We start from the raw sequence: 26767 nt of genomic DNA, 5'->3' as shown, positions 1-26767 counted from the left end.
TTCCACCTCCATACCTCGCACAAACTTCACACTCTACATACAAACCCCAACTTCACACCCTACATACAAACCCCACACCTCACTCAAAAAATCCCACCCTCACACCCTACATACAAACCCCAACTTCACACCCTACATACAAACCCCACAACTCACACAAAAATCCCAACCTCACACCTCCACACAAACCCCAGCTCCATACCTCACAAACTTCAGCCCCACACCTCCATACAAACCCCACCTCAACACCTCACACACAAACCACACACCTCACACAAAACTCCCACACTTCCTCTCAAACCCACACACAAAACACACCGACATATTGTTTAGAAGCTGTCAATCTGTGGTCAGACATAAGGGAGACAGCCAAGAACCTTTCTGGCACAGTGTGCCACAGAAGATGGCAATATTGAAAAACTACCTGACCAACAATCAACCTGTTTTTTGTTCTCTATCACAACGATAGACAGCTAGAAGTATACTTAAAGCAACATACACAATCAAACCCCAATCATCAACAATCACAACCAAGTACCAAATAAAAGCTAACAAATAACAAACACAACCCACAGAATGAATCAAAACACAACACCAACAGTTGAACACAAACACCTACAACGACACCACCCTGCATACACAATCAAAACACCACAACAACAGTTAAACACCAACACATACAACAACACCACCCTGCATACACAATCAAAACACCACACCAACAGTTGAACACCAACACATACAACAACACCACCGTACACACAATCAAAACACCACACCAACAGTTGAACACCAACACATACAACAACACCACCCTGCATACACAATCAAAACACCACACCAACAGTTGAACACCAACACATACAACAACACCACCCTGCATACACAATCTAAACACCACACCAACAGTTGAACACAAACACATACAACAACACCACCGTACACACAATCAAAACACAAGCCACACATAGGGGGCGGAAGAAATTTGTAATCATAACAATCAAATAGTGAATCTCGATGTACAAACAATATCATGTTGAAGTGATGAGTGTGATCACCTACACAGCGAAGCAGACAATACTTGCTCTAGGAAACAAGAAAACTAAAAAAAACTAAAACAGTTTCTAATTTTCACCGACTAATAATGGAGAAGTATCCAACTATCTTCCAGTGTAGAAAAAAAGTCATCCTTTAAATGTGGAGAAAAAAATACGACAAAAGGTGTTTGTTTTGAGATAGCAGGCGAGGGCGGTTTTTACGTTGAGTGAGTTGTTTACAATTTGAAAGTTCCGGAACACAGATTCGGTCATGCGCACTTTGACATCTTTCACACGAGCGACTGGGCGACCATGCTGGGCACTTTTTTAAAACAAGTTCGTTTAGTTCATTAGCACTCTACTGGATAAAAGTCAGTAGGATTGTAGGATTGTAGGATTACAGGAAATCCCGTCGCTGGGTGATGGGCAGATTTCAACCAAGTAGATTGAAGTATAGCCATTAGGTTGTACTGTATGCAGATGGTTCTGAGACCATGGCAGTAAATTTGCTTTTAAGAGCCAACGAAAAATCACCGTTTATCTTCAATGAATATTTATGCAGATATTTAAATTGCCAGTATTAGCCAGCCAGCCAGTATTATTATCATGTGTCATTGACAGATACCATGTCAGATGTCATTGACATATGTCAAGTATCTTGAAGGTTTAAAAATCACAATCGGTGAGTCCCGAAGACGCCTCACGAAGCAAATTACCGTTGTATCAATCCCTTTGACGTAGTTACCTGCCTTGATTCTTCTATTGGAGAAAAAAGTCCCAACGTTTAGGTGATTTTACTGAATCTGAACTTCTCTAGAATTAAACTTTCAAGTATATTGAAAGTACCAGCAGTTTCTGTTTGATGTAGAAGTCCATTGATTTTATAATTTGATATGTTGCTCAAATTGTTCTAAAAGACACACAGACAAGGTCGCTTCCGGGTCACTATATCAAGTCGCTGAATGTCTCCATTCATGTAGCTCCCCCCACATTAGATGTAGATAAATATTGCACAGTTTGTAGTCCCTAACAGGCCGATGAATCGTCTGTGATTGGCTGTTGAGGAACACGTGATCTACGATAATTTGTTTCTAAACAAACAAACAAAAAAAAATATAAATCTACGTCACTCTAGACTCGGGATCCAATTGCTACTTGGATGACGTAATAATGTGATGACGTGGTGATGAGGAATGACGCTGATGACGATGAAGAGGATAGAAATCTGACAGGCGGTTGGAGTACATCATTCCTTCAACATGAACTTGTAAAACTCTGAAAGTAAAATGAAAGAAAATTGAATTAGGCTTTTTATTCTTAAAAATCTGGCAAACAAACACAATTTATACCATCCCCACCTCAAGAAATAAATAAACGATTTAAAGCTACTGTGTCAGCTAAGTGTCGGTGGGGTATAGTTTATTTTTCTCACCAAAATACCAGTCATCAGCAAAAGGTGTTTTTCATGTAATGCTCTGTTACTCCTGCAAGGTAAATGTCACCACCTTAACCTTCTACAAGGTGGAACGTTTACAATAACAGGAAGGACACTGGTATATATATATATATATATATATATATATATATATATATATATATATATATATATATATATATATAAAGCTTATGCTGGTGTATATCTGAATGATTTAGAAACTGTTCAGTCTTTTTAAAGCAACACTGTTATGTTAGTGTTGATATGTATCCTACAAAGCCTCAAAAGATGCCCCCCCCCCCTAGGCTTACAAAACTACCTCTAGACATGTAAAACATTTAAGATAACATCAGTCTGTGTATGCCATATTGCGGTTCTCTCCTTAGAAATATTTTTTTTTAATTTTAAACGTGCAAATGTTGACGTATTTTTGCACGTCTAAGAAAACGATGCAGCACCTAAATGCCAGAGTAAAAAAAAAAGCACTTGTAATAGGCGTTGATGTAAACAGACACAGCCACCTGTAGGCAGTTAGCGACGGGCACCTGAAGACAGACTTCTGCCCAGGTAAACCAGCTCGACATAAAAGAGCACCGACCACAGCAAGCGGCGATAACCCCGAGCTAATGCGACCAATGTCGTGTAAACGGAACGAGATTTTGCACCTGAGGTTTCATCACCTTAACAAATGTCAACCGTCAAAACGTGACGCGTTTTCCGTTTCCTCTGACATTGTTGGTGAACAAGGAGTCTGGAACTAGGGCAAAAATCTAACGCATAGTTCAGGGGAGGCAACTAGGTAGGGGAAGCAATGTAATAAAGATAAATACCAGGGGACACAACCAAACTTAGAAATCTGGAAATCGGGATACATCTCGGACTAGAAACTAAGGGAGGAAAATGGGAGCAAAATAGGGGTGTAAAACCAGGAACAGAAACTAGGGGTGGAAACCAGGACTATAGACCAGGGGACAGAACCAGAACTAGAAACCAGGCGGTACCAGAAACTAGGATAGACAAACGGTGACAGAAATAGGAGAAGTCAAACCTGTATAGACGCGGCCGATAATACAGTAACTGTGAAGTCTCGCTTTGAGGATCTTGACAGAGGTTTGTTCAGGCAAGGAGCAACAGGGGTCAAGAAAAAATTAGTTTTGAGAGTGTGAAAAACAATGACAAAGACAAAAATTGAGGTGAAGTGAATAATTTGAAAGTTTTTACAACGGATATCCTGTCAAAGAAATAGTATTATTTGAATGAGATGATCTAGTGGGTTTTTTTTCTACGGTTGGTGATATGGTATTTAGTCAAAAGATGTAATATGTGTCTGAATGTATGATCACTTGTCTGTTCAAACAAGATTTTTTTTGGTACTTTGCCAACCCCCCCCCCCCCCCTTCCCCAGTTCTGGTTGCACACATTACCACGACCTTCACTAGACATGGGGGGACAATGTGAACTATGTTGGCAGGGTGTGTTAACGTGTTGCAGATGTGTGTGTGGGGGGGGGGGGGGTGAGCGATGTTTCACTTTTAGGCACGCTCGATTAATTTCTTGCTTTAGTACCTGTTACAAAACGTGTTGAAAGGGATTATTCTTTAGGAAAAAACACAACATTAAAAGAATCCCTCTTTTCATCCAAAGAAGAGTGATTTTTTTTTAAAATATTTAAAAACATGTCTGACCTTCCACACTCTGAGGGTTGTTTTTGTTTCGTTTTGTGTGTAAGATGTGTAGCGCTAAAATAAAAGTTGGAATTTCTGTTCAAAGAATTCATTAAGAAACGGTTAATTACATTTCCTTTCATTAATCAATCAGTAAGATGTTTTTTTTATTTCTCTACAGCCCTTAGTTTTTCTGTAGTTTAAAAACATGGATTTATATCATATCCACATAACTTTGTTTGACTCTGATGTGTGTTTTTTTCTCTAAACACCGAAGCTTTTCTGGAGTTTTAAAAACAGGGATGAATATGCGCGAATTTTCTATTCCAGCACACATAACAAAATGTGAACAGTCAAGCCAAGAATATCTGGAACAATCGACAAAAGAATAACATTTCGTAGTCAAATCTCTTCAATTAGAATTTACAAACTAGAGGATTTGTTTGTTAAATCATAAATTTTAACTAATAAAAATTCGAATAAAATTATATTATTACGCCGACAATTTAAAAAAAAAGTAAAATTCGTTTTATGAACTTTTAAATTTTAAAATTTCAGCTACGAACCAGAACAGTTTTGTTTAAAGCTTCAATTTTACAAATAACGTTTGTATTTTGTTCGTAAAAATCTAAATATTTGGTAAAGTTCTTTTATTATCCAACAACCCGTGGGCAAACTAAACTAATTCTCCCTACATGACGTTTGTGTAGTGTCCGCTGTTAATCGTATCAAGCCTACTAACTCGCTGCACATTTTTACTATTAGACGAGAATTATGGAGAATGACACCTGCGGCGCTCGGTATTTTTAGACAGCGAAATTGGATTAACTCCATTATTTGTTTTTGTTTGGGTAAAACAACCAAAATAGCTTTTCGTAGGTTGTTTTGTAAACATCAAGTCTAGATGTCATATGTAAATATGTATGTTCGGTAAGATGCGTCCCCGTGTGTATGTGTGTGTGTGTTAGGTAATTGTATGTAGGAAGGTTGGAATTAGTTCTATTAAGGGGCTAAATCCTACCCAGAATTTGGTCGAGATAAGTTACGTTTTTTTGTAAGAGGTGTGTGTTTGTTGTTTGCGTGTCTGTGTGTGTGTCCACGCGTGTGTGTGTGCTATAGGTGGTGTGGTGGTGCTTGTGGTAATTTACGAGACAGACACAAGTATGTGCATGTTGTTTATGTGTTATAGGTGCTAAAATTTAGGTTGGAGTAAATACATTACTAAAGGTGTGTGTATAGGAGAAAGGGAGAGGATAGTATCGCGAGTAAAGCGTTAGACTGGAATCCCCAGGGGTAGAGGAAAGTAGGCCGGCCAAGGATATCATGGAGAAGGACTGTAGAAGAAAAGACAAGGGCTGCCGGGCTTACATGGGCGAATATAAAGAGAGCTGTCCAAAACCGTCCTGGGGGCCATAAAGGAATAATAAATGTATGTAGGATGCGTTTCTAGTTACAAATGCATGTGAATAATATGGGCTACGTTAGGTGATTGGGGATTTCAGTGAAAACTGACAAAAGCAAAATATTGTATTGGTTATGTTAAACAATCAAATAAAATAAACATTGTTATGTATTTTTCTATCACTCTTGTATTCAATAGAACTATCCTATAACTAAATTATCCGTTAAGTTTCTATTTTTGTATTTGGCCCCTGAGGCGGTCGCCTCATCATCCCCCACATGTGACCTGACCTGCGTATGAAAGTACAGCGAAATGAAACGTTCCCATCTACGGGCCAACACGTGGCTTGAAATTGGCTTCAATAATCGACTGCCGCTGGCCACACGGGCTGTAAACTATGGTAGCACTTGGGCGTCTTTGATTAGATTTTTTTTTTACAATCCTACCAAGTCTTGCTTCTCCCTCACCCCCCCCCCCAAACCTCCCCACTCCCCGTGTTTACATGATGTAACGGTCGCCCCAAGAGCGCAGGTGAGCATTTAATTAAAAGAGTTTGGCTAAACATCAAACTCATTCGATCGTTTGCCCAATGTTAATTACATTCTAGCGCGCGAAATTACATGGATTAAAGATGTAATAATCGTGGCGATATAGGCCTACTTTTGTAGATAATTCGATAAAACGATTATTATTTTAATGTAACATTTTTCTTATTGGAAAAATTGTGAAGAAAATAGAAACAATTATCAAAATGAGTTATTCGGGTTTGATTTGTTGAAAATGAATCCCTGTTTGGCGTCATCTCGCTGCAGTTGGGTTTGATCCTGTGACTTTAATACGGTTGTTTTTATTCGGTTCCCAGGTTTAAACCATCATCCAATTTTAAATCGGATTTTGTACATAGAAAAGTAAATTTAATTTTAGTAGGGATTTGATTGTTAACCAGATATTTCGCGTTCGAGCTCAACTTGAAACGTCCGAAAAATTTTGATTTAAAAAAAAAATAAATCAGAATAGGAATTCTGCTGGTTTGGTTAAGTAATTGTTACACGGAAATCGGACTGGCCACAGACCTAATCTTATTATATAATATTTGCCGTGGTCTCGGAAAACTACATTTTACGTCTACTCCTTGTTTTATTTTGATTTCTGTTCAGTGGTGAGGCGGAGGAGGTCGTTTGCTAGAACATCGACTGTCAAGTTTACTTAATAAGCGGTGATTCACCCATGTACGCGGACGACACAAAGTGCCCTACATGCGCCATAAAAAGTAGTTCCAGCAGTCCCATCAACAAGGCTGGTTTTGTTTACTTTCCTTCATCTATTTTGTCAATAAACGATTCTCTGCGCAGAACGCGCTGATCAATGAAACTGTTCACGGGAAGTTTAAGCATGAAGGAATGCTGGGATTACCACTCCCGGCAGGAGAAAAAATAGAAAGAGAAAAATATTAGCGATATTGGTTGAGCTTGACGATCCCACCATTTTTACTCGCTACGTCACAGACTAAGATTTGTTTCGGAAAGCTGGGGCGTTTAGTTTTTCGAGTTTTCCTGTTAACGTTTTAACACGCAAATCAGTACAAAGAATTACATGATTAAGTGTGCAGCGTTCGGCTGAAAAAAACAAACATATCCACATCCGTTGTGGGTCTGCTAAATGACGTCACACACGTGGGGTAAGGAGTTCAGGCTTCATGCTAAGATTTACAACGTGGGGAGGGGAGGGTGGGGAGTATTGGGGAGAGGTTGGGACGAGCAAATTTTAGGTGGGAGCTGCGTTGTAAGACAGAGTGTTTTTTCCTTATCTCATTGGTGCTTGACTGTATATTGAAGGGGATATCCTCTAACACAATTAAGTAAAATTCTAACTCCCACGAACGAAATGGAAATTTCTATAGATAATATACTTTTACCAGTGTTCGCACCCCCCCCCCGGAAAATCTACCCCACCCCCCATATCCAGTTCCCCCCCCCCCCCCCCCCGGAAAAAAAAGTATGGAAGAAACACTGGTATTCTGAGTCAACATGTAAGGCACCATACCGCCAATCGACACTGACTTCAGCCTGTTTTTCTCTGGATTTGTTTCCATAGCCATTGTCTCCACCCAATTTGATTTTTTGAAATTTTCTCTCCTAGATAGGTTACTGACCCCAGCTAACAAGCCTCGTATGCCCCGGGTCCAAACAAGGAACTTTTGAAGTTAGCGATCATGAGCTGTCCCGCCTGAATCCATCGTCCCCACAGGGTACTTGACCAGGATAAAACAGCTAATATCTTTTGTTTAGCCTTAGCCACGTTGTGCTTGTTTAGCTTTTGTATTTCAGCTAACATTCAAGACCGCTTATAGTTAATTGATGTAGATAATTTAATGTTTAACATCAAGTAATTTACGGAAATATTATATTTGAAAAAAAGTAAAGGGTAATTTTTTTTTAATTATTGGAAAGTTAATTGAATAATTCGAAAACATATTAATGAAATTTTTTAAAAAATAATTTATTTTTACAATTTATGTTAAAATATTTTTTTAAAATCGTATGAAAATTTTTAGTGACAGAATAAGTCCGAAGTAAAATTATAAAACGAAATAGTGTGCAGCACTCTCTGACAAGGGTAGTAACTTCTGAGATAACTCTCGCACAAGCAGAGAACAGCTGTTTACTGAGCGGGCCACTAGCACCAATGTTGTTAGCGTATGAGGTTCTGACATTCTCATTTACTCTTACCTGTCTCTTTGGTGCAACCCACTTCATTAGCGCAGTTCTACATTTTAAAATGGCTGATCTAAATAATTCCATCTTTCTTGACCTGGACCACCCTGACACCAGGGCGTAATTTTGTTTGGAGTGAGAGGGGGTGGGGGTTGGTTAAAGAATAGGACAGCAGTCTGATACATTTGTATTTTTAAAAATTAAATGACTCATAATTACACTTACATTTTAATATTTCTAAAAAATCCCAATTATTAATTTAGGAATTAGATTTAATAAAATACTGCTTTATTAATTAATTAAGATCTACCTAGTTTTTGATACAATTTCTGTATCAAGCTTATGCCATACGTGCAGTGTCTTGTGTGTTAGTTCATTAATGGATGCATCAGATGCAGATTTACAGGTTTCAAAAAGGCAATTAAAATGTGTGGTTCAGATTACAAAAGTACTAAGGAAAAACTGTAGGCTATATACGGATCATTAATTTGCCGTTGTTTCTTGTCAGAAACAATGTCTAGTCGTGTAGGAAGCAATGTCTAGTCATGTAGAAAACAAAGTCTAGTCGTGTAGGAACGAATGTCTAGTTGTGTAGCAACCAAATACTAGTCGTGTATAAACCAATATCTAGTCGTGTAGGAACCAATATCTAGTCGTGTGGGAACCAAGGTCTAGTTGTGTAGGAACCAAATACTAGTCGTGTAGGAACGAATATATGAAACCCAGACTGGTGCCAGAATTGTGGGAAAGCTGCGCCAAAAGCAATCACACACACACACACCCTCTATATATAAATCACACACATCCCCTCTATAGATACATCACACACACACACACTCTATAGATAAATCACACCCACACTCTATAGATAAATCACACACATGGCCTCTATAGATGAAAGATGAGAAATGTGAACTTTTTGTTTCTAAGCCAGCTATTAGGAGCTAATTATTATTAAGCCAGCTATTAGGAACTAATTATTGTTAAGCCAACTTTTAGGAGCTAATTATTGTTAGGCCAACGTTTAGGAGCTAATTATTGTTAGATCAGCTATTCGGAGATAATTATTGTTAGGCCAACGTTTAGGAGCTAATTATTGTTGGACCAGCTATTCGGAGATAATTATTGTTAGGTCAGCTATTAGGAGCTAATTATTGTTAGACTAGCTATTCGGAGATAATTATTGTTAGGCCAGCTATTCGCAGCTAGTTATTGTTAGACCAGCTATTAGAAGCTAATTATTGTTTTAACATCTGTTGCGTTGATTCGAAATGGGAAGGGGGAGGTGTAAATTATGATGGTGAGGGGGGTGGAGATCGGAATAGTATTATTTGTGAGTGGAATGTTTTTTTAAACCATTGTGCAAATAACATAGGCGACACTAACAACTAGGGCTAATTTTAAAAAACAAAATACAAAACGAAAACGAAAAGGTTCACGAGCTATGTTAACTTTTATATCCATCATTCCCGTGAAGAGTTTTGGCCATGTTTGTTTTAAATCAATGCTCGGCTTATTTATTAATTTAGTTAAGTGTTTACTTTCCGCAAGCAATGATTGATCAGCCCGCCAATCTTGCTGGTGATTGCACCGGTATGATTGAATCTCCTGTGTTTTCCAGTGCCAATCTGATATGCAGATCTGTACAATGATCTTTTGTTCTGCGGAGACGCACCAAAAAAATGTCCGATTTGTTTGCCAGATTTTTTTTATACAACCTGGTAATATTTTTTTTTACCTCAGGGGAGAGAATGCTTCACGGCTAGAGTTGTCTATATAGCGAACATAACGTACCTGGGGATTGTTTTTTAATGCCAGATTGTTGAGAGCAAAAAAACCTGCCTATCTGTTCGTAAGAGACACGGCTTCAAAGACAGGCATTCGGTGCGAATGTGGCGTCACGTGATTAGCAGAAGTAGGACAATAATTACCCAGCAGTGCAGGGAGGTGATGCTACAGTGTGGGTGCCCTCCACCGAGGTGATGTCACACTGGGGGTGCCCCCCTCCCCCCATACCTGTCCCGATGCCATAACTAGGCATTCTGGGCATTCTAAACATTGTACTTAACACAGTAGGCAGTCGTTAGTTTTGTTCATATATTAATTGGATACTTGGTAATTAATACAGACAGGGGGAGGCGGGTTAGGTAAAATTAGGTTGGGAATTGGATAATGCAGGACTAATATGTTAGTCATTAACCTTTAACCTTTGCTTATATAACAATGTGGGTACAGCGTGTAACATAATGAGGATGTTGAGGCAAATAGATTATGTGTGTCATAACAAATTATGTAGGCCTACATAAGGGTGGAAATGGGTAAGTGGGACAGAGGAGGGAATGGGTGGAGGGGGGATGGAGTGGGTTACTTGATATTGTGGAGAAAACCTCTGTGTTGTATGTGTGTGTTTGTGTGTTTGTGTGTTAGTGTCTGTATCCATGCTATTTTTTATTAATGTTGTACGTTCTAGCCTGTATGGAAAGGTTGTGTATGCATGTGTTTGTAGTTGCGTGTGCGTGTGTGCGTGTGTGTGTGTGCGTGCGTGTACCTCATTGTGTGCACTGATTTGTGTCAGTTTACTGTAATGCGGTTAACCGGCTCCAATTTCCACATTTCCATCTACCGTTCATGTGTTGGTCCTTGCCTTAATTTGTCCCTGCTCCCCCCTACCCTCTCCCCCACACCCCAAATCTTTCTTTCATTTCCTCTCATCTCCCTCACATTTTCTCCACGTTGCTCTCATTTCCCCTAATTTACCCCCCCCCCCACACCCATATTACGTAACCAATGATTTATTACCTCCATGCGTCAACCCAGTATCTCACCCTGCCATCTGCCAGGTATCACCACGTGAGTGAGGTAACATATCTCACCATCTCACCTCACATTCCCACACCAACCAATAAATATTTATCGCGTCTCGCCCCACACTTCAATAAATATTTATTACATTTTTTTTTGTCTTGACGAACACATTAAAACATTTGTTATTCCACATTTGAATAAATACTGATAAAACGAACCACGGGATTACGTCCCTTGTATTAAAAAATCTATTATCTCTACGCTAGAGTGATGTCCCATTTCCTTAGCAACGTAACAAATTTGACGCTATATTTTCTAAACATCATGGTGAGGTGCCAATATTCAAGTGGAAGTTTTTTAATTGCCTGATCTATAGATGGGATTAGAGGATTATAGGATTAGAGCTGAACATAAACCACATAAGATCAAATGATGCAGTTGATTGTCTTAATACAAAAATTTGAACTTCAGCCAAAATTGAATTTCTTTAAATCTTTATCAAAGAATAGCAGATACACCCCAGATACAGACCAGACATATCTTACATACAAGCAACACTCCAGATGCACACCAGATACACAGCAGATACACTGCAGATACACAACAGATACAAAACAGATAAACCTTGATACATCCTGATACACACAAAATCAACTTGTCAGATACCTGACCATTAAGAAAACATACAGCAAGAATTGTTAAGTGGACAACTAGCCTAACAACCAACCCGCCAACCAACCCGCCAACCAACCATGCAACGAAACAACCAACCAACCACCCAGCTAACCAACCCGCTACCAACCTACCACCCACAAAACCATTTCATCTATGACACCAGCTATTTTATTCTCTGACAACACCCTGTTGAAGAACGACAGCAACTTTTTGATCTATGAAAACAACAATAAGATAAATAAAAACCCCACACATTTGATCACCCCTCCCCAACAAACTCACACCATGCAGCCACACTTTGATAATACTCCCTACAACACGAACTCGTGGTGTGGCCCAGCTCCCAGCAGTAAAAAATGGCAACGATCAGAAGGTAAATCTGAAACGAGGCTGTCAGACCAAAGCTCATGTTTCATGGCGCAGGTTTTGATCTTCGGTATAGAACAGCCCGCAAGTCTCATCAAATTAGAGGCATCACGGCATAGGTGGATCTAGTGGAGCCCACCTTCAGAGGCGCACCCGAGTTTTGTATTAGCTCACCACATCAGAGGTGCGTTTAGAGATTAGTGACGCCCACATCAGAAGCACCCCTAGAGATTAGTGCTACCCACATCAGGGGCGCCCCTAGAGATAAGTGCTACCCACATCAGAAGCACCCCTAGAGATTAGTGCTACCCACATCAGGGGCGCCCCTAGAGATAAGTGCTACCCACATCAGAGGCGCCCCTAGAGATTAGTGCTACCCACATCAGAGGCGCCCCTAGAGATAAGTGACACCCACAATAGAGCCCCCCTAGAGATTAGTTATATCCACATCAGAGAGACGCCCCTAGAGATTAGTGACACCCACAATAGAGCCCCCCTAGAGATTAGTGATATCCACATCAGAGAGACGCCCCTAGAGATTAGTGACACCCACAATAGAGCCCCCCTAGAGATTAGTGATATCCACATCAGAGAGACGCCCCTAGAGATTAGTGACACCCACAATAGAGCCCCCCCCAGAGATTAGGGGCACCCCCATCAGAGGCACCCCTAGCTGCACACCTTAATCGCGTGGCGTCTGGCCATGCTGAAGCAGCTAAATCGTTAAACTGTTGCACTGTAAGTGCTGTTAATACTTGTGTATTTCTCGCATCAGCTAGATCCATCCCTGGAATGTCAAGTTTATTTGAAAATTGTGAACAAATTTAGAACTATCCTAACTACTTTCATTTGCAAACCAGCGTGACGTACTAATTATAAAGCTAACCCCACCCCTCCCACTCCACCACCACCACCACCACACGCTGCAGATGTGTATCACGTGGTCATACCTGTCCGTTTATAGATTCCAACGTTATACCTCCCATGTTTTTGTTTATACTTCATGAGTTTCCACCAGCAGTAGTGCTGTGATCTCTAGCGCGTGACATTGTTTAGGTAGTGCTTGCAGTTTAAAATTTGCGCAAGGGACATAATTCTAACTGCATTCCTCATTTTATGTATTAAGTTTTTTTTTAAAGTATAGGTAACAAACACCGTTTTTTTGCTTATGTTGTAATATTTAGTGTGAGTTATTTACAATGTACAATATAAAAAACGAAAATGATAAAAAAAAAAATTAAAATATTATTTTATCAATAAAACGAAGATTTATTTTTTATATTATGGCTTCTACAGACTTCAATGTGCCCGTAACGTTATTTTTATTATTTTTTTAATAAATAGATCGCCCATAGCCTAGGAATGAGATTAGAACAGACTTTTCGGCTCTACACAAACTACAGTCGCTAATAGATCACGTGATTACACAACGATCGAGTACATGACATCTGCCTGCGACACAAAAGAGACATACCAAACTATAAAGACACTCAAGACAATGAATACACAATAGACAGACACGCCAAGCAAAAGGCACAAGGCACTAACAGACAAGGGAGAAGAGATTAAGTAAACAAAACAGCTAATCCACACAGACGGAAAAGCTAATCCGAACAGCTAATCCACACGGACGGAAACGCTAATCTGAACAGCTAATCCACACATACTACAGAACTCCTAATCCGAAAAACTAATCCACACATATGGGACGGCATGGCCTAGAGGTAGAGAGTTCGACTACTAACCCGATACTCTCGAGTTCAAATCCGGGTCCAAATCAGTGGAACGTCCCTGAGTCCACCCAGCGCTGATTGGTACCTAAGTTACGATAGGGAAACAAAGGTGGCTGGGCATAGTGCTGAACACACTATCCCTTCATATACCGAGGTCTCTGCAGCAGATGAGCTCTACTCTGCCCAAAGAACGGAAAACAAACAAAAACAGTGAATCCACACAGACAAAACAGCTTAAAAATATACGATAACCACGACAACGCCTGTTTGAAAACCTGGACACACTTCAGCAGCAGACTTCGACACACAAACAAGCTCCGTGAAAACATCTATGTTGTTGATTGATTTGACCTAAATCTTCAGCATAATAACATATTGCACACTCTAACGCATTGGTGCACCCGTTTAGTTGGTGCGCATTTCATAAGATCTGGCAGAACATAGGTAGGTAAAATAAAATACTACGCACATATAAACGGCAATTTGCTCGAAAGTTTTTTTCTTCACATCGGCACTTACTACCCTGTACAAAATTACGAAATCTAATTTGTATTGACAAGCGTAACATTTTTGTGGAAGTTAATTAATTCGTACACGTTGAGATTTTCAGCTGTTTGTTTTTAAAGAAACACGTGTGTACCCGACTTTCAGTGCATGTTAAAATTCTGGATACATTTTTTTAACGTTCTATACGCTACTTACTTCACACTTGCCACCAACGATCCACTAGCTTGCTACTAACTTGCCACTAAGCTGCCTCTAACTTGCCACTAATTTGCCACTAACTTGCCACTAATTTGCCACTAACTTGCCACTAACTTTCTACTAACTTCCTACTAGCTTGCCACCAACGATCCACTAGTTTGCTACTAACTCGCCACTAGCTTGCCTCTAACTTTCTACTAGCTTGAACAAGAATCTTAAGGTTACGCTTACAAATGACTCCACATGTATGTAAAACATAAATCTAAAAATACCCGACCGAACCCCGCATAAAATCAAGCAATTAGTTAATGACTGGAGTGCAGCTTGTTATCAACGGGACAGTTGAAGCAGCAGACCACGAGCGAGAAGTCTGGCACCACCAGAAGCTCATCAAAAGATAACTTAATTAACCTCTCCTGGCCATCAAGTGAAACCCTCAACATGCCAGATATTGGGAGGGAAAATATTGAACATTTTTTTTTGTGTGTGTGAAGGTGTTTATCACATTCTTTAATGTACAAATTATAGGAGGAGGGAAGATGAAACAAATGACTTTTCTCTCCCCCCTCCCCAAATGACATGGTGAAAGGGGGGGGGGGTCTTCAACATGTCATAGAAACTCATATAACAGAAAAATTGGTTCTAAAATTTCTTAAACGTAGACAGTTTCATAAAGGTATATCGGAGAGAAAAATTCTGTCGTGGCAAGTAACCCTTGGCAACGAACAACACAATCACTGTAGGTGTCAGAGGATAGTTCTAGTAACTTCTAGTAACTGTTATATTTTATACTAGTGCGCAATGATGTCAATTTTTTTAAAAATCGGTTGCTGAACTGTTAACTAATATTTAGTAGTAATGTCAACATTGGATCGCTTCTTTTTCCTAAGTATAATTCTAACAAAACCATTTACATTTAACCTGTAGCCCTAACCCTAACACCATAGGCTGTGATTATTACCCATGTAAAACCCCATTTTTCAAAAGACTCCATTGCCGCAAACTCATTAAAAGAATCATTCTGCAACACTACGTAATTTGTGAGAAACTATCCGCATTTATTCAATACGAGCTTGCGGGAGTACCGACATAAAAAATCGACCTTGCCCTTGTCAATGTAGTCGACAAGGCGTGCGTGAGTGCGTACTGACCTGAAAAATCGACCTTGCCCTTGTCAATGTCTTCGACAAGGCGTGCGTGAGGGAGTACTGACCTGAAAAATCGACCTTGCCGTCCTTGTTCTTGTCAATGTCGTCTACAAGGCGTGCGTGAGTGAGTACTGACCTGAAAAATCGACCTTGCCGTCCTTGTTCTTGTCAATGTCGTCGACCGTGAGTGAGTACTGACCTGAAAAATCGACCTTGCCCTTGTCAATGTTGTCGACCGTGAGTGAGTACTGACCTGAAAAATCGACCTTGCCCTTGTCAATGTCGTCGACCTAGAGTGAGTACTGACCTGAAAAATCGACCTTGCCCTTGTCAATGTCGTCGACCGTGAGTGAGTACTGACCTGAAAAATCGACCTTGCCGTCCTTGTTCTTGTCAATGTCGTCGATGAGCTCGTCGAGTTCCTGGTCGGACATCTGTACCTGGGCCTGGATGGTCTTCAGGATGCCGCGGAGGTCCTCGCACGGGATGGCGCCTTTCCTGTTGTCGTCGAGGATCCGGAACATCTCCTTGTAGCACGTCTCCTCGTCCTTGTCTTTCAGAATGTGCGACAGCTGGGAGAAGAACTCGTCGAAAAAATCTACGTTGGCGTTGGGGGATTCGTCTGGAGGAGAGAGAGGGGGATTTTAGTTGGGGGTCAGGTGTAGAGGGCTCTGTGGCGGGGGTGTTATATTTGTTGGGAGGGGAATGCAGTGAGGGCAATAAATGTGCGGTGAAAGTAGATCATGTGTGGGTAAGACATTTCATTTGTGGGTGGGGCTTGGTGTGGAATTGTAAAGTCGGTGGAGCTTGATGTGGCATAGAATGAGTGGGTGGAGCTTGGTGTGGCAAAGAATGAGTGGGTGGGGCTTGGTGTGGCATAGAATGAGTGGGTGGAGCTTGGTGTGGCAAAGAATGAGTGGGTGGGGCTTGGTGTGGCATAGAATGAGTGGGTGGAGCTTGGTGTGGCAAAGAATGAGTGGGTGGAGCTTGGTGTGTCAAATGCGCGCATAGCATTTCATGTGAAGAGAGGGTGTTTCGTGTTCTTAATTAATATTTTAATATAGCATGTCTAAAACAGAAAGAAAAGGTACGATATCATGGATCAATTTCTATTTAATCTGAGTGTGTACTGTTGTAAAAAATTAAGACATATCTTCACGACACAAAAAAATAACAACGAAGGCATTATAAATTTGAGCATAAAATATAAGGACATTGTTACAACTGCAGGGTACACCCACTAACTCACCAACGAGAAACGTCGATGGTGATCTAAGGTCAAGTTTGACAGGTTGTTTCATATACCCAGAGGGAAAGAATGGGGTGTTTTGATAAAGCTAGGCTACATACACATACAGTAGGTTCATATAGGTAGTTTTAAATAGGTAGATTCACATAATAAGTTGGTTCAAATTATAGGTTGGTTCACATGATAGATTTACATGGTAGGTTCTCAATGGTAGGTTCAAATTTCATGATCAGAAGGGGTGTACGTAGAATGTATATAGAGTGTATATGGATGTTTAGATTTACAAGGTATGTTCACATTTACCGAAGGCACGTCGTAGAAAATTTAACTCAGAACCACAATCTTAAGCTCCATCATAAACCTAACTCAGAACCACAATCTTAAGCTCCATCATAAACCTAACTCAGAACCACAATCTTAAGCTCCATCATAAACCTAACTCAGAACCACAATCTTAAGCTCCATCATAAAACTAACTCAGAACCACAATCTTAAGCTCCATCATAAACCTAACTCAGAACCACAATCTTAAGCTCCATCATAAACCTAACTCAGAACCACAATCTTAAGCTCCATCATAAACCTAACTCAGAACCACAATCTTAAGCTCCATCATAAACCTAACTCAGAACCACAATCTTAAGCTCCATCATAAACCTAACTCAGAACCACAATCTTAAGCTCCATCATAAACCTAACTCAGAACCACAATCTTAAGCTCCATCATAAACCTAACTCAGAACCACAATCTTAAGCTCCATCATAAACCTAACTCAGAACCACAATCTTAAGCTCCATCATAAACCTAACTCAGAACCACAATCTTAAGCTCCATCATAAACCTAACTCAGAACCACAATCTTAAGCTCCATCATAAACCTAACTCAAAACCACAATCTTAAGCTCCATCATAAACCTAACTCAGAACCACAATCTTAAGCTCCATCATAAACCTAACTCAGAACCACAATCTTAAGCTCCATCATAAACCTAACTCAGAACCACAATCTTAAGCTCCATCATAAACCTAACTCAAAACCAAACCCAAGCCATGAAGTCAAAACAGAAACGAACTATTTTTTTTGCTTATTTAAAGATGTTGCATCACAACAGCAGTTAAACACAGACTAATTAATGTAAGTCTTAAAATTAATTAAACATGACTCCCATCTTACTAATTAATGTAAGTCTTAAAATTAATTAAACATGACTCCCATCTTACTAATTAATGTAAGTCTTAAAATTAATTAAACATGACTCACATCTTACTAATTAATGTAAGTCTTAAAATTAATTAAACATGACTCACATCTTACTAATTAATGTAAGTCTTAAAATTAATTAAACATGACTCCCATCTAACGTAGAGTGAGGATGGTATTGGTTATGAAACTAAATCTCTTTTATCCAAGATCCAGGTTAATGCACTTGTTTTTACACAGGTTAGGATTTAGGTTAAATCTTGACTTGGGAGGTTGGAAAGAAAGTGTGAAAAAAACTAAGTGGATTTTATTTCATTCCAACTGAAGTTTTTTCTTTTTGTTTTTTTAAGTATACTGAGCCAGGAGTTTTTTGAACGTTTAAAACACTTCATAAAACGTGAACTGGAATAGAGTGTACTCGCTAGCTCATGGGTGTGTGTGGTCGCCTGGATTGGAGCGGATAAGACGTGTAAGGATCTCTATTAGATCCTAAGAAAATTAAGGCCAACTCAGTTTTAATGGGTACCCAGCATTTGTAAGGTCTATAGATGCGTTGATCACAGAAACATATGGAGTTTTTGACAGCACTACGGACCACCTAGTAAACTATCATCAATTTTTTCATTTCTTTCTAACAACCAAAATATTATAGAATTAATTTCCTTATTTTTTGTTTATTATTATTGTTGCCTAATTAAACTAATTAAAGGTTTTTTTGTTACAGTAAATATTGTTTTAATGGGTGAACATTAACTGGCAGGTGGTGTATATGAGAGCCAGGTAGGGTATCTGTGAGGGGTGATGTGTGGGGTATATGTTGGTGTGGGTGGGGTATATGTTGGTGTGGGTGGGGTATATGTTGGTGTGGGTGGGGTATGTGTTAGTGTGGGTGGTGATATGTAGTGTTGGTGGTGATATGTTAGTGAGAGGGACGATATCAGTGTGTGTGGTGTTGTTGGTGTGATAGGGGTGATGGACGGCTTACACACAGATATGGACGGCTTATATACATAAATGGACGGCTTATATACCTAAATTGACGACTTATATGCATAAATGGACGGCTAAAACTCAAAAGTGGCTGATCTACGTATATGAATCTATACGGTCAACACCCGAACATAGACAGCCAATACAGATAGTGGACCTCCTTCACAGACAGTGGACGGCCAACACAGACAGTGGACGGCCAACACAGACAGTGGACCTCCTACACACACAGTGGACGGCCAACACACACAGTGGACGGCCAATACAGACAGTGGACGGCAAACACAGACAGTGGACGGCAAACACAGACAGTGGACGGCAAACACAGACAGTGGACGGCCAACAGAGACAATGGACGGCCAATAAAGACAGTGGACGGCCAACACAGACAGTGGACGGCCGATACAGTGGACGGCCGACACAGACAGCCCCCAGTTCAACAGATAACTCAAAACGTGAACGGCTCACAACGAACAAGTACGATGTGTGAACGGCTCACGACGAACAAGTACGATATGTGAACGGCTCACAACGAACAAGTACGATGTGTGAACGGCTCACAACGAACAAGTACGATGTGTGAACGGCTCACAACGAACAAGTACGATGTCTGAACGGCTCACAACGAACAAGTACGATGTGTGAACGGCTCACAACGAACAAGTACGATGTGTGAACAGATCACAACGAACAAGTACGATATGTGAACGGCTCACAACGAACAAGTACGATGCGTGAACGGCTCACAACGAACAAGTACGATGTGTGAACCGCTCACAACGAACAAGTACGATGTGTGAACGGCTCACAACGAACAAGTACGATGTGTGAACGGCTCACAACGAACAAATACGATGTGTGAACGGCTCACAACGAACAAGTACGATGCGTGAACGGGCCAGATTTTCTCCCGTGGAACATATTGAATGTTTACACCAGGCACATCTCTACTGATAAGCTATCAGCGACCCCCCTCGACCCCCTCCTAGAGCTGAGCTCAGCTAACCATCCAGGTACCAGAGGACGGGAACCAACTGCCATACACACCTGTTCATTACCTGGCAATGTTCGAACACACTCTAGGTAAGTAGCTTGTGTGTGGCATGGCTGTGAAAAACGTTTATCTCAGCAAGGTGACACGGGAACAAATCCATCCACTACAGATATTTTAGTAAAAAATTTATATTCAACTTTTTTAGCTCATGTATTTCTGTATGCCGATTCAGCAAAAATAAATCGCATATTTCGCGTACAATATATGCACAATGGATTTCGCTCTTAGGAAAAGTAGCGTGCCGAACTTTGGCCCAGTATCTTCCTAGGATGCGCTTCCTATAGAAGGTCAGATAACCGCTTAGAATACACCGACTGTACTACGACATACCTGAAGATAAGGCCAGTACAGCCCAAACACAAGAACTTGCATGGAAGTCATAAGATAAATGATGCTAGAAATGACGGGCAATACGGTTGAAATAGAACTTCACATGAGAGATCTAAAACTGGGTTTAACTTGCATTATCCTAATATAAAGTTGGATTCCGAAAAAAAAATTAACTACGGGGTGTGGAATCAATGAAAGCAATGTTAGAAGTATGATTCTGACAATTCCAGGCAATTCTTCGGGGGAGGCGTATGGAATTTATATAGAAAATATATACTTTTAACAGTGTCCCGTCCACCCCGTCAGAGTTTCTTCCAGGCATCTCTTCTGGGGGGGGGGGGGGGGGCGCCCCCCCCCGAAGAAAGTCTACCCCACCCCCCCGAAAATTTCAAGTGCCCCCCCCCCCCCCGGAGAAAAAAAGCCTGGAAGAAACACTGGATTCTGAGGGTACAGTTTACGGCGAACCTACAACGTAGGTAATCCTTGGTAATCTCAAGGAAAAAATATTTAAAAATAAAGAAAAAGCCGATTTAAAAACAGACAGGGTGACAACGAAATGGAGTGATTCATCCTTAACAAGATTCAGTGAGACATGTAAACAAGGCGCGTGCGCACGTGCAAGGTGATTTAAAAACGTGGATTCGTTTCAAAGAGAGGTAATTAATATTTAACGACAAACTCAAAACACATTTCGTACGAGTTCGTGAAATCTGTTATGAATTTTCAGAAAGTTTCTTTTTTGACTGAATCTTTGCAGCTGTAGTTTACCTTGGTTACATGAGTTGGTTTTGATACTTTAATTTTTTTGTGTTCCTTTTAAAAAAATATGGCATAGTGTTGCTATTATCCGTAAGACTTGTAAAATAACTTATTATTATTTAAGCGAACGAATAAGTTACATTATTAATTTTAATGTCGTTTTGCCAAAGGTCAATGATCTTTCCCTAAAATAACGACATTTAAACAATGTATATTGTAACGATGTATAAAATAAATCTGCATTTATTGCATGACATTTTCTGGTAGTAAATATTAAAGATCAAATTTTTTTTTACCAAACTGACTTAACTACACAAGTCTAGTCTACAGTTTATTTTTGTCACAGGTACTACTGAGTACTACCTCCCTGTTGTAACTAACACACATATACGTTGGGGGGGGGGAGTGGGGAACTGAGGGAGATGAGGGGGGTAGAATTCTTGAAATAGTTAATGGTAATTGCGTATAGATTTCAAGTTAGTGAATGTTGCGCTCAATAAGCGTACGTTAATCTGCTTGATGCCAAATACAACGAACCCAGATATCCCACTCCCCCACTCCCCCACCCCAGTTCTCCCCTCACCTATCTACACCCAGGCCAGTCTTGTAGGAACTTAACCCAGGTGACACGCCAGGAATTTAATCGACATATTCTTCAGGTAGATAATCCTGAAATAGAAAAACAGCAAAAGTCGTCCCCCTTGCGTTTGATGGATTATGTTTTTCTACGGATAGCCGGAGATTTAGCACGGAGCAGACGAGAATGGCGATAATCTTGACCCACTTCCCAAAAAGAGCAGCAGGCACATTTTTCTCACCTTCTAAATGTCGTGACCTACTTAAGTGGGGGGGGGGGGGAGGGTACTTTAGGCGGCAGGTGTGAGGTAATCTGCTGCTCACAAAAGTTTGCCAGAAACGTCCGATATTAAATAACGAACTTATAAACTTAATTATTAGCAATAAAAATGCCATCTTTAATTTGAGGTTAATCAGCTATATCTAAACGATGGAATAAAAAACCGAACGGATAAGATGTAATTAACTTCTGAATACATTTATCATTTTTGTGAACATTTAATAATCTAATTATATTAAGGAGTTCGACAGACTCCTCAAAGGGCATTAACTTTGATGATTCTAGAGGAAATAAAATAAAGAGAACGCTAGAAGATAATGGAAGGATTGTATTGCAGCCCAACCCATCCCCACCCATTTTACTGTATGAACAGCGCCAAGAAATCTGACTTAGATTACATTTAAAACAACGTTTAAAAGATTTGAATGAGTAGATTGCTTCAAGTTACCCAGCGCTTATGTCATTAAACACTTCCAGACATGCGCGTCTGGGGGGGGGGGGGTAAAAAATAGGGGGAGTGGTAAGTGAATCCCCTCCCTTTTTTTACGTTAATTTCATGATGCAATAATATAATCTAAAATGTATGGGGAATTCTACACACGTTTAAATTTATTCACATTTGGGGGGAAAAAAGTATTTGTTTTATTGTTTTTATTATTATGGGTTTTGTTTATGAATATACAAGTAAGTATGAGGTAAGGTGGCGTTGGAGCAGTGTTCACATTTTCCTTGGTTAAACAAAATGAGGGGGAAGGGGGAGGTACATGTAAACATCATAGGTTTAACTCGAGCGTGAGGAACTTCAACGACGAAGAAATAAATGTAAACATAAAGGTAGAGGACAGGATAAGGTATAATCCGGTTCAGTTAGATTCAGCTTATCAAAGTACTGCCATCTCACTAGTTTTACATCAACAAATGTAGGCTTACAAGGTTCAGCGCCGATCAGTAGGTAGATACCTTTAGCTATAGTATCTAATGCTTAATGTGGTTAGCTAGATCGGCTACTTGATACCTCTAGGTATAGCACCTAGCTGCTTAACTGATGTAAGCGTAGATCGTGCTTAATACCTCTAGCTATAGCAGCTAGCTGCTAAATGTGTGTCGTTAACTAAATCGGCTATTAGATATCTCTAGCTATAGCACCTAGCTGCTTAACTGGTGTAAGCTAGATCGGCTATTTGATACCTTTAGCAATGGATTTCTAGCTGCTAAACTGATGTCGTTACCTATATTGGCAATGAACTTCTAGCTGTTACAGGGGGACTGTGGTTAGTTAGATCTGTTACTAGATACCCTTAGCTAGAGAATCTAGTTGTTGTGGGAGACTGGTGAGGTTTGGATGGCGTATCTTAATGGGGTTGTTAGAGGCGTTGATAAAATTAGCTGATGGGGGGCGGGGGCAGTAAAAAGATGGTGGTAATGACTGGTATCACCTGAAATGGCCGGAAATATTCTCTTTGAACATGTGAAGGGAGATGATATAGATAGGTGTGGGGGCGAGGCTTTGGTATAATGATATAGTAGGTTCTTAAAGTTGTGTTCTCATGCTCTACCTCAGTGTACCCTATCAGGCTACTACACTTAGCGCACCATGATACCTTATCATGGTGCTTCATAGGGTTAACCTAGGAAACTACCAAAGGCTACCTACACCACAAGGTAGCGAACTAGATACTTCACGAGAGAGCCAGGTAAGACAACCACACAAGACAACCACACAAGACAACCACAGAAGACAACCTCACAAGACTACCACACCAGACAACCACACAAGACAACCACACAAGACAACCACACAAGACAACCACACAAGACAACCACACAAGACAACCACACAAGACAACCACACAAGACAACCACACCAGGCAACCACACAAGACAACCACACAAGACAACCACACAAGACAACCACACAAGACAACCACACAAGACAACCACACAAGACAACCACACAAGACAACCACACCAGGCAACCACACAAGACAACCACACAAGACAATCACACAATACAATTACACAAGACAACCACACAATACAACCACACACGACAACCATACAAGACTACCACACCAGACAACCACACAAGACAACCAACGACTGAAGACAACCACACAACGCTACCAAACGAAACTGGCCCACCCGTAGAATCGCGTCCTATTATAAAAATGATTACAGCAGTTTATAAATCACGAAGACAGACCTCGTCACTCAGTGTTCTATTTGACCCCGGCGACCACGTGACCAGTGACCCCTAACTACAGAGACCCCATTAATGGACACAGCTACACGACATCATAGCCCGTGTTTTGTACTGAAAAAGCTACAGTGTTTTCCACCTTAAAATACTTCAGTTTATTTCTTCTCCCAGTCATTTTATGAAAGAAAGCAACGGAAAAGAGAAGAAAAAGACAAAAATAGAGAAAGAGAAAAATACATAATATACAAAAAGATTGAGTGGAAATAGATAACATTAAACCGATAGTAAAAAGAGAATAAGATTATTTAAAAGGAGAAAAAAATAGAGTTAAAAAGCTATTGAGTATAGGCCTAAATTATAAAGGAGAGCAAAAGAAAACAAAAGTAAAAAGTCAAGATCTAAACTAGATCTAGATGGAAGAGAAAAATGAGTTTTTTAAAGAAAAAAAATGAGTTATAAAACGTATTAAACCATCTAAACTAGTTTATACCCGACGCAAACTACGTGTGTATTATAAGCAAATTGAAAGCTAAAACGCTAAAAGAATTGACTGAGACTTACTGTCTTCCATTGTACTAAGACGATTGTGGAATCAAATGAGCCTCGGCTACCAGGGACGGCGACAAGCGAGGAGGACGAGACGCTCCGTGTCGAAATATCACACTGAATGAGAACGGCGCTAGAGGTGGCGGCTGGCTTGATTCCACACTCACACCGACTACGTCACTCTACCGGGGGCAAGTTTTGTGGCGGTGTAATACAATCTTACGTTTGTCTTATTACACTTACAGGTAATCAATGGGGGTTGAGAAATGGGAATCTGTGCTTACACTTACACAAATAGTTGATTCGCTTTAATATTTAAATTTAATCAATGGTTATTAACTCAGTAACACGCGAACCTGCAATCAAAGCAAAATAAACACAGTTTTTAACTTCTCTAAAATATGAAATAGATATAAAATTTCTCTAGATATCGCAGTAAAAGAAAAAGCGTGCATTGGGCGGATGTCTAGAAATCCGGTGGGGGAAATAGGACTTGAAACTTCCCTGGGAAGGGGTGGGTGCTGGGGGGTGAACTTGAAGTTTCCACGGGGGGGGGGGGGGGAGGGGGGGGGGCTAAAGTCTATATTTTGTATGTAATTTTTCTAATGTCCGTGTGTAATGAACGAGCTCCTGGTGGGGGTTCGGGGGAAAAGTGCCCCCCCCCTTAAAAGATACCAGAAAGAAACGATTGTTACGGTGACTAATTTAGTCAGTCGTGCGTGTGTGTGGGGGGGGGGGGGGGGTTATCGTTGACTACATGCTAGAGCTACCTTCCTCGTCCACATCAAATGCCTGCGCCCCTTGTTAACGTGATTCCAATATTCCAATATGTGTCAACCCCCCCCCCCCCCCGCCCCCGCCCCTCCAGGTAAACTCAACATCGTAAAGTTTACCTGTACTATAAAACAATTACTGTTGACGTCACACCATCCTCCCTCCCCACCCCAAAACTTCATCTTTAAATGAATTAGCCAATCAACCATGACGTTTAATTTCAACAAATATGCCAATTATTTCCGCATTCATTAATTTAGCCGCACCAAGGAGGGGGGGGGGGTGTCGGGGTTGTTAATTCTAATCAACGTCAGGTGGGGTAACTTCTTAAGCCCTCGATATCAAAGGTGAAGGTTTGGGTCCTCCATCTTTTACGACCCCCAAATGTCAGGATTGTTGTTTTATTTAGATACACGGAGCCATGATGCAGTAGGAAAAAAAAGTTGGTTGACGTTTTATTTTTGGAAGTGGGTGGAGGTTGAAAGGGGTTAACATGTGTAGCTTATATTTATTTATTCTGATATTTTTTGTACCCCCTCACTCTCTCGTATCCTTACGTCAAGATTTTGTTTTCCCGATCGGGTTTCGATCCCGGTTGTTGCGAGTGTTGTGCAAATATTGTCGTTGCCAATGTCACGAACCAATCGTGTACCTGGTGGCGTCGGTAAGGTCTGCACCCTCCCCTGCACCCTCCCCTGCACCCTACCCTGCACCCTCCCCTGCACCCACCCCGCACCTGTCGCAGCACCCCCTACACAACTGCCGACACCCCTTAAGTACTACCGCTCTGGTGAGGTGGAGGGGAGTGTTTCACTTTAGCACCATTGTTCCAGCAACTGAAGATACCCACCCACCCCCTCCCCCAGAGTTTAAGATATGTTGGCACAGCTTCAGATTTTCGGTGGAGGATTGATCACAACAAAAAACTCAATAAAAACAAATGGAGGGGGGGGGGGGGGAATGTGGGCTATACTTAACTAGTAAAATAGTTCACTCAAAAACTAAACAAATCACTCGGAGGCTGCCTGTGGATACATACGTTGTTTTGGTAGCCTGAAGGCTCTCTCTCTCTCTCTCTCTCTAACAAAATATAAGGCCTAACACACCCACTTACCCTCTGTCA

At 40.6% G+C, this 26767-nt stretch overlaps 1 protein-coding gene across 1 annotated transcript; it reads right to left on the bottom strand.

Annotated features, from left to right (window-relative positions):
• Nucleotides 1–968: 968 nt before the first annotated feature.
• LOC131957519 (uncharacterized) lies at nt 969–25021 on the bottom strand. The gene is made up of 3 exons (XM_059322333.1): nt 24886–25021; nt 16046–16306; nt 969–2312 (listed from the first exon to the last, which is right to left on the bottom strand). Exons 1-3 carry the CDS (start codon nt 24893–24895, stop codon nt 2284–2286), a joined length of 300 nt encoding a protein of 99 aa, XP_059178316.1. The 5' UTR covers nt 24896–25021; the 3' UTR covers nt 969–2283.
• Between the last annotated feature and the right edge of the window lie 1746 nt (nt 25022–26767).

This window comes from Physella acuta, unplaced genomic scaffold (assembly GCF_028476545.2).
Source record: "Physella acuta isolate Inbredline_101_S28 unplaced genomic scaffold, ASM2847654v3 ptg000008l, whole genome shotgun sequence".
Lineage (NCBI taxonomy): Eukaryota > Metazoa > Mollusca > Gastropoda > Physidae > Physella > Physella acuta.
Note: the sequence above shows the minus strand (reverse complement) of the source record. Positions and strands in the feature narration are given on the sequence as shown.

Excerpts from the sequence above, each read along its gene's own strand:
- LOC131957519 (XM_059322333.1), bottom strand. Across the intron at positions 2,313-16,045 it reads CGGCAAGGTCGATTTTTCAG|AGTTTTACAAGTTCATGTTG; the intron begins GTCAGTACTCAC and ends TTTTACTTTCAG.